The sequence below is a fragment of the Galeopterus variegatus genome, unplaced genomic scaffold, assembly GCF_000696425.1.
Source record: "Galeopterus variegatus unplaced genomic scaffold, G_variegatus-3.0.2 Scaffold964, whole genome shotgun sequence".
Lineage (NCBI taxonomy): Eukaryota > Metazoa > Chordata > Mammalia > Dermoptera > Cynocephalidae > Galeopterus > Galeopterus variegatus.
In genome coordinates this window covers 392,028-400,958 of record NW_007727075.1, presented here as the reverse complement: position 1 = coordinate 400,958, position 8,931 = coordinate 392,028, and the positions used below count along the sequence as shown (strand labels likewise).

Below are 8,931 nucleotides of genomic sequence, written 5' to 3'. Positions count from 1 at the left end.
CAGCAGAGACCCACTGCCTCAGAGCCACCCTGGCCTGACCTGGCCTATCCTTAAAATCCTGCAGGCCTGGCCTGGCCTGGCCTGGCACTATGGGCCTGCTTGGCCCAGCCTGGCCCAGAGCCAAGGACCCCCCTGGCCTGTCCTGGGCTGTCCCCAGGACCCTGCTGGCCTGTCCTGGCCTGGTGCCAAGGGCACCTCTTCCTGGGCTTGCCTTCCACTAAGTGCTTCCGTGGCCTGGTCTGCCCCTAGGGCCCCTGTGCCCTCACCTGCCACTAAGGGCTTCCCTGGCCAGGCATGCTGCCAAGGGCCTCCTACAGCTAAAGGCCAGCCTGGCCTGACCTGCCCAAGGAACCCACTGGCCTGGCCTGCCACATGGCCCCCATTTATTGGTCTGCCCCTAGTGGACCACTGCCATAAGGGCCACCCTGCCCCTAAGGACACCCCTAAGTGCCCTAAGTGCCCCCTTGACTGGCCTGTCCCTGGGTCCCCCTGGCCTGTCTTGGTGCTAAGGGCCCCCCTGGTGTGGCCTGTGTCTATGACCCCCCTGGCCATGCTTGGCCTGCCCTGGCACTAAAGGCCCCCCAGCCCTGGCCTGACCCTAGGGCCCCCTGGCTTTACCTGCCCAAGAGACCAATTGTACTGGTCTTCTCCTATGAGCCCAAGGCTAGACTACTGGTAAGGGCACCCTGCTGCTTTCTTTTCTTTTTTTGTTGTTGTTTTTTCATGTTTTTGTTGTTGTTGTTGTTTCTCTTTTGTGGTTTTCTTTCTTTTTTCTTGTTGTTTGCTTTTCTCTCTGTTTTGTTGTCGTTGTTGTTTTTACTATTTTTCTTTGTTGTATTTTTCGGGGGGGGGTTGTGTTTGTTTTTTGTATTTTTCTGTCCTCTTTTTTTTTGTTTTCTCCCTTTTTTGGCACTCTTTTTTTGGTTTTCTTTTTATTGGGGTTTTCTTTTGTGGGGGGTTTCTTCTTTGGGGGCTTTTTGGGGGGTTTTCTTGTTTTCATGGGGGTATATTTTTCTTTGGGGGGCTTTTCTTTTAATGTGGGATTTTCTTCTTTCGTTGGAGTTTTCTTTTCATTGGGCTTTTGTTCTATTTGGGTTGTTTTTCTTCTTTTACGGGGGCTTTCTTTTTGTTAGGGTTTTCTTTTGGGGGGGTTCTTCTTTTGTTGGGGTTTTCTTATTTGGAGGGATTTTCTTTTCTTGGCATTCTTTTTGTTGGGGTTGTCTTCTTTTGGGGGTTTTTCTTTGGGGGCATTCTTTATTTTGTGGTTCTCTTCTTTTTGTTGAGGTTTTCCTGTTTTGGGTCTTTTCTTCTTCTTGTGGGTGTTTTCTACTTCTTTGGGGTGCTTTCTTCATTTTTAAGGTGTTTTCTTCCTCTTTTGGGTGATTTCCTCTTTGAGGTGTTTTCCTATTTGGTGTATTTTCTTCTGCTTGATGTTTTCTTCCTTTTGGGGGTTGTTCTTCTTCTGGGTGTTTTCTTCCTATGTTGGGTGTTTTCTTCCTTTTATGTGTGTTTTGTTCTTCTTTTGGGCATTTTCACCTTTTGGGTGTTTTCTCCATCATCTTGGTGTTTTTTCCTTCTTCTTGGTGTTTTCCTCTCCTTTTTGGTCCCCCTCCCCTTTTTTTTTCTTTCTTTTTTTTTTTTCTTTTCTGGCCCAACTTCTCAGCCAGCTCCATCTTCACATGCTGCCCCAACTGCAGTGCTCTGGTGACCTCCATGTTCAAATTAATTTTGGTGGAGAGAAGCAATTGGTGGCCACCTGACCCAGCTGGAGATCCATGGCACAGGGAAAGGGTCACAGGGCACTGGCTCACAGGTGCCTTCCCAGGTACCATTTCATGTGAGGTCTCCAGCACCCCAGTTTACAGGTGGGGAAAAAAAGGCCCAGGGGGCGAGTGTGGAGGCAGGCTGGCAGGGCAGGTTGCGCACCAGCCTGCTGAAGCCAGTACAGCTCAGCCAGCTGCTCCTGGAGCTCACGGGCCTGGGACAGCATGAGCTGGTGGTGGCATGGTGGCACTGCATGCCCTCCAGCACCTGCCTGTGCTGCTTGCCTCAGAGCCCAGCAGCTGCCCCAGCTCCAGCAGCCGCTCCTCCTGCTCCTGGTACAGGTGACTCGGACCCTCGTTGTCCTTTACTTGAGCCATAGCTGACCTGCCAGGCTCTCCACCTGCTTCTGCAGCTGCTCAGCCTCCACCTACAGCTGCCGTTCTTCCTCACTGGGCCCTGCTGGAATCTCTAGAGGTGGAGGCTCAGCTGAGAAAGGAATTGGAAGATAAGGGCCTCTGGCCTCTGGAATTGCAAAAAACCCTCTTCTTGAACCACAGCTCCTGATTCAGGCTCTTCATCCCAGACCATGGCTTCCTAGCTAATCATTCCTCATGCCCAGATGATGGTCAATCATTCAAACCACTTTCAAATAGAGTTCTTCACATTCTTGGCCTCAAGACAACTGTGGGTGGCTGGCAATGGGCACTCCACCCCTCTTTGCAGATGGGGACACTGAGGCTCAGAAGAGCAGACTTGCCATCTGCTGGCACATACTTCGTTCTCTTCCCCCTGCCTGCTCCCAGGCCACACCAGCCCCAGATTACCTGTCCACCTAATTACATCAGCCAAGCAGGTCTGTGGCTCCTGGACGTGATGCAGGCCCTGTTCCTCCCTCGAAGTATGCACCTGCCCAGAGCACAGGGGGTGAGCCATGGAGGGAGCGGCTGCAGAACGGACAGGCTGCCACCTCCCTCCCTACTACACCCCCATAAAACCAAAACCCTCTGCTGCAGCCACTCACTTGTTGTGACAGGAGCTTGGATGTCTCAAGCTTTTTCTTTTTCTTTTTGTCTTTTTCGTGACCGGTAAGGGAATCGCAACCCTTGGTGTGGTGTCGCCCACACCGTGCTCAGCCAGTGAGTGCACCGGCCATCCCTATATAGTATCCGAACCCGCGGTGGGAGCATCACTGCGCTCCCAGCGCCGCACTCTCCCGAGTGCACCACGGGCTCAGCCCTCAAGCTTTTTCATCTGGAGTTGCAAGGCTGCCTTCTCCATCACCAGGACCTGAAGCTTCCCTTTCAGTTGGGACTGGTGACAATTGAGATCCCCATAGTTGTTCCTATGGCCAGAGGTTGTGGAGATTGGAAAGAACAAGCAACAGAAAGGACTTCTTTGGTGATCAATGCACTGACTTTGACACACAACCAGAGGATCATGGCACAAGAAGGGGACCCAAGGAATCAAGAGTCACAAGTGCCAGTCCAGAGAGTGGACATGAATTGCCTGAGGCCACATACGAGTCACTGGCACAGCTGGGGCCAGAGCTTGGCTCTGCACATGTCCAAACCTGTGCATCCACCTTGTCATGCTCACCTGAACCCTCCACCTCCCACCACATCGCCCACACTGAGGCCCCCCCAACCCGCCATCCACCTTCCCCCTCCTACTTGTTCTCCAAGTGCAGGTGGAGAGCATCTCGCTCTCTCTTCAAGTCACGGTAGGACTGCAAATACAGAAAGGTGAAGTCAGGATTCAGCAGGGAGATGTAGTCGGGGCACTAACTCCGACACCTACAGCAACCATTCGGCAGTCACACTTCCTCCCCCTGAATCACACTTGACATCTTTTTCAAGGCATTGCCCAGCCCATGTTCTCAGTTGGTTTTACTAAGAACTCAGTAAGGGTGGAAGAGGCAGGGAAAGAGATCTGATTTACAGCTGGCTGACAGAGGCCCAGCGATATCAGGTCATGTTGCCATTGTTACGACTATCATCACCGTTGTTTGACTCCATATTGAGTGTGTCACCAGGTGCCATACTAACAATCCATTGAATCCTCACAACCACCATTGGAGGCGGTTACTATTATTATCTCCATTTTGTAGAAGAAATACAAAGTATTAGAAGTTAAGTGCTAACATCACTTACGGCTGGGATGTGAACATCCAGGTCTATCTAATTCTCTAAGGCCATTTCCCCCCAGAGGTGGAGTTGCAAGCGTGAGGGCAGGTGGATGGACTCACCCTCTTGGCCTCCTTCTGCCATGCAGAGAAGTCGGTCAGACTCCGCTGCAGCTCTTTTATCTGCACTCACATGAGCACAGGCAGCTCGCCAGATGTTCACACTTCCCTGGAATGACAGAGGTCAAGATGGAGCCCAAAGGACTCCCCTGAAGGTCTGCCAAGGCACCAGGTTGAGGGAGGAAGGCTGCCCAGATCCACACCTGCTTTCTGCCAGACCACATGGTGAGCATTGGCCAGGGCTCTCTCTAACTGTGCCTTTTTGGACATTAAGACATCAGTGGTCCAAATCTGAGCCTTTGAGAGAAAAGCCAAACAGGTGCTGAGATAGAGGGAAAGAAAGGTTCTCTAGGGCACTTGAGGGATGCCATACAGTCCACTCACCTGCAGTTGTTCCTGCGGGGAATTCACCTGCTGACACCTACTCTCCTGCTGTAGGAAAAGGAAAGAAACATCTCTTACTGGGGAGGCAGAGATGCAACAGCAAGGGACAGGCCCCAGGAATGCCACCAATGGCCCAGGACAGGGCCACCAGTGAGACCAGATTCTCAGGGACCTTGTGGGGCTGAGGGTGGGGTGCAGGAGGGAGCCTTCTCCAGGTTGGGAGTGGGCAGGACGAGCCTGCAGCCTCTCCATCTCAGTCTTTCCCCAAACCCATGAGCCATGGAAGGAGCGAACAAAGAAATCATGTTCCTCTTTCCGCTTGATCCAGAGTTTCCTGGTGCTGTTTTTTCTGGTGGAGAGCCACAGGAAGGTGACTGTGGTTGTCCCCCTTGGCTCCATTCCCCAGACCAGAGTGGTGGGCAGGGGACAGGAATGGATTTTCAAGGAAAAGCTCTCACACCCTATGGGGATGCAAATTGACAAACTCTCCTCAAACTCCCAAGGAAAGAGAATTTGGGTGTTTGTTGGTTTTCACTCACAGCTGCAGAGCTGAATATCTGAATCTGGATTCTCTTTAAAGGATAACCACAGAAACCTCTAGAAGTGGAGGCTGAGAAAGGAAAGGGTACTCTTCTCCCAGCTTGTGATTCACTAGGGTGCATGTATTCACCACGAACCACACACTACGGGACTGGGACCGTGCTTAATAGCAGGGATCCAAGAATGAAAAAGACAGGTAAGCTCCCTGTCTCCCTGACATCTCATGTGCACCTAAAAATCTTTCATTCTTAGAGCTTGAAGGTATCTTTCACACCCTCTAATTCTATCTCACGACACTCAAGCTCAGATAGGAGAGGTGGCTTGCCCAAAAGTAAAGACAGGGCCGGCCCGGTGGCGCACTGGAGAGTGCGCCGCTTGGGAGCGCGGCGGCGCTCCCGCCGAGGGTTTGGATCCCATGTGGAGACTGGTTCCCGCTCACTGGCTGAGCGCGGTGCGGGCACAACACTGAGGGTTGCGATCCCGTTACCGGTCAGTAAAAAAGACAAAAAAGAAAAAAAAAAAAAAAAAAAGCAAAGCAGGAAGTAAGTCAGAGCAGGAACACAGGGCTTCTGACAACAGTCAGCTTAGTGTTTCCAGCAGGGGGACAGCCCAGAGCATGTGTGGCGAGGACTCAAGCAGGGGTGTCTAGAGAAGAGAGAGTGGGCAGACAGGGCAGCACTAGAAAAAGCCATGCTGCGTGGTCTGTGGTCCCTCCCATTCAGACCTAGGCCCCCCAGCACCCCATTCTCCTTTGGCATCAGGGGCCCCCAAACCCTTTTCTTCAGTGTCTCAAGGGGAAATTGGAGCCCAAGATTGGCAGCGTGGAATCAAGGGACCCCACTAGACTCTTACCAATTCCTGGATCATGTTCCTTCGATGTTTGTTTTCTATGTAGCTGGAGTCTCGGGCTATTGCCAGATCTAGGTACAGGCTCTGAGGTGCGTGCAGAGAGGAGGAGTTGGGGAAGGTCTGGAGGGAGAGGTAGAGAGAGCGATCATTAGGGGTGGGGGTGGCGGCTGTCGCAGCCCCCACCATGGGAGCTGGTCAAGAGGGCACTTACCTCCAGCTCCTTCATGTAAACTGATGTCACAAAGGCCTCCCCAGTCATGTCACAAAAGCCTCCCCACTGATGTATGATGTGGGCTAGAAGAGATGAGAGCAACATGGAGACGCTCTGTCCCCCTCAATGGCTAAGCCCTCTTATGTCCTTTCTTCCCCATCAACTGGCAAAAGTCTCTTTCCTGCCCGACGTGGACCAGGCCCTCCTCCTGTAGCCCCTCTGTGCCCACTTCTCATGGTCTGTCTCCCACATCATCCCTCTCCTCCTGAGCAGCTCCTATCCTGTTTTGTTTTGTTTTTTAAGTGGCGGTGGCCAGTACAGGGATTGAGCCCTGGGCCTTGGTGTTGTCAGCATCATCCTGTGCTTCCTGCAGCAGGATCCAATGAGACAGCCAAGCTCATGGTCCATCTTTGTGTGCACGGCTTCAAGGGAGAAGCTCAGAGAAGAGTCCTATGTCATATCCCTAGCAGAGGGACAGGCAGGATTCACACCCAGACTTCTTACCCAGTCCCTGACACTTCTCCCATGATCATTACCATTACCCCCTACTGCCCCTTGGAGCCCCCTGTTCCCAGGAGCCTGACCAGCCAACACTCACCTCCTTAGGCAACTGGCAACCCCCAGATGTGGTTCAATTGGGGCTACTGCCAGTTTTCATTTCGTTCTTTGTTCCTGGAGGACCACCAGGGCTGTTTCTCCATCAGTACTCTCTTAACTGTGAAAATGAAAAGCACTAATATTCAGGAGAACTGTAAGCACCTATACGTGCACCCTACTTTACCGTTTTTACAAAATATTCTTACTTATACCATCCAATTTAATGCCACCAGCAACCCTATAAGGTGTTGTAATGATCACTAATGGACTGATAACATGATTAGGAAAAGGCAATAATGGAATTTAACTTCAATCTTCTGGGGCTTTGTCATGAATCAGCAGCTGCCAAGGGGCCATATACAAAGCAGACATCGGGGCCTCCCTCACAGAGCTTTGAGAGCTGCACCCCAGTACTTCTCAAATGTTTACATCAATGTATCCTAATGGCAGAAGTGAGGGCACCCCTAGGAATCTGGGGACCTAACAAAAAGAGGACAACCCAAGCATTGTTTCAGAGAGAAGTCCATTATGATCTTACAAATCTAGGCGAATGTCACCCCTAAGTACATTAATAGGTTTCTTTCTCTCTCAAAAGAATCAAGCAAATCTGATGCTTCAGAAAGAGGCCCCCTGGGTCCTGTGGCACCCCAGATTGAGATGATCTGGGCAAGATTCGAGCTGTGAAGTTCAGTTGCCCAGGATTTATCCCACAGAAGATAAGCACATCTCCCTCCAGAGAGCACTGACTGAAAGGCGCTCTGGTCCCAGAATCCTAGGGAATTCTTTTGTGAGATACAGACTCAGAAATAAATTGTAAAGTGTCTCTAAAGAGTAGAAACCTGAGAGAAAACAAAACCAAACCCATTCTCCCAATTGTCACCCAGAGATATTGTCAACATTTTGAGCTCACTGGTGAGGTGCAGGCTTTTCAGGTCCTGGATCCCATAGCCCTGAGTAACCTCCCAAATGGAAATTTGTGCCACAACCAGAGAAGCTGGAAACAGGGTGAAAACACTTAGGGGACTGGGCCATTAGGTCAAAGGCCGGGCTCCAGGCAGTAATGACAGGGGACAGCTGGCGAGGGCAGGGGCTGGGCTGCTGAGGGGGCAGGGATGGCTGAGAAGACTTTGGTGGGGGGAGTCAAGAGGCGCAGAGGGGCAAGCTCTGTGTGCCTCAGAAGTGACACCGAGTCCTGCCCCTGTCCCACCATCAGAGGGGTCTCAGGCTGGGTCTGGGGCCTGAGACCCAACATGCTATACCTTATTCTTGGCCAAGCCAGTTTCCTCTGTTTGGTTTCCTCTGACATCTTGGGGCAGGGAAAAGGAAAGGGGGGCCACATCACCATCATCCAAGCACTGGGAGTTGCTTCCTTCAGCTAACAGTGCAGGTGTGCAACTGGGTCAGAGCTGGTGGGAGCTGGCAGTGCCAGGTAATAGGGAAATGGGTGTGGCCTCAATGCTCATAGCCCATTGGTGGATGAGAAAGATGAAACTAACGGGGGTGTGGCCAGGACACAGGGAAGGGTGGAGTCACAATGAAAGCTGGCCCCGCCTACCCCAGGCAAGGTCCCCCCCCTCCTTAGGGAAATGGGCAGGGCTCTTGCTTGGTGCCCATGCAGCTTCTGTGTGACCCTTCATGGTGGTTGTCACAGAATTGGAAGCACCCAGCAGAGCAGAGAGGCTGCTCTCCAGCCCCCGCCCTGGACCCTCCTGTGCGGTTCAACCCCTGACCCCGGGGGCATTGGACCCCAAAGCTCAGGAGGTGGGCGAGGAATGGACAGCAGAGGAGAGTGTATCACTTCACAGTCCCTTTCCAGACTCTCACAGATGTGCCCCAGACTTTCTCATCCCAGAAACCAACTCCAAAGACCCCCATCCTGTCCTCCAGATGCTTCTCCACTTGCCCCCTTCCTCAAAGGCGTCTTCACTGAACCTAGGAGTGTAGCTGTCCGCTCCCAGCTGGGTCCCATCCAGGTGACTCCTGCTTGCCAGATGCTCCTCCTCTCACACCCCACAGCATCCCCTTCCACCCAGCATGGGCTCTGGGTCCCATCAAACTTTCACCTCGGATGCCTCAAGACTAAACTAGGGGGGCTAAAACTATAAAACTCTCAGAAGAACACATAAGTGAAAATCTTCATGATCTTAGATTAGGCAATGGTTTTCTAGGCGTGACTTCAAAAGCACAAGCAACGAAAGAAAAAATGGATAAACTGAACATCATCAAAATTAAAAACTTTTGTGGCTCAAAGAATATCATCAAGAAAGTGAAAAGAAAAATGAAAGAGGGGCCGGCCGGTGGCACACTGGATAGTGCGCCGCTTGGGAAGCGCGGCGGCGCTCCC

At 51.9% G+C, this 8,931-nt stretch overlaps 1 protein-coding gene across 1 annotated transcript in view; it reads right to left on the bottom strand.

The window, feature by feature from the left end:
- Positions 1-2,994: 2,994 nt before the first annotated feature.
- The window catches only part of TSPAN16 (tetraspanin 16), a 27,561-nt gene continuing 21,624 nt past the window's right edge, over positions 2,995-8,931 (bottom strand). The window contains exons 7-11 of the mRNA XM_008573807.1: positions 5,991-6,056; positions 5,783-5,899; positions 4,010-4,069; positions 3,435-3,490; positions 2,995-3,106 (exon numbers count right to left, since the gene is read on the bottom strand). Coding sequence (XP_008572029.1) covers positions 2,995-3,106; positions 3,435-3,490; positions 4,010-4,069; positions 5,783-5,899; positions 5,991-6,056 — 411 coding nt within the window. The remainder of the gene's footprint in view (positions 3,107-3,434; positions 3,491-4,009; positions 4,070-5,782; positions 5,900-5,990; positions 6,057-8,931) is intronic.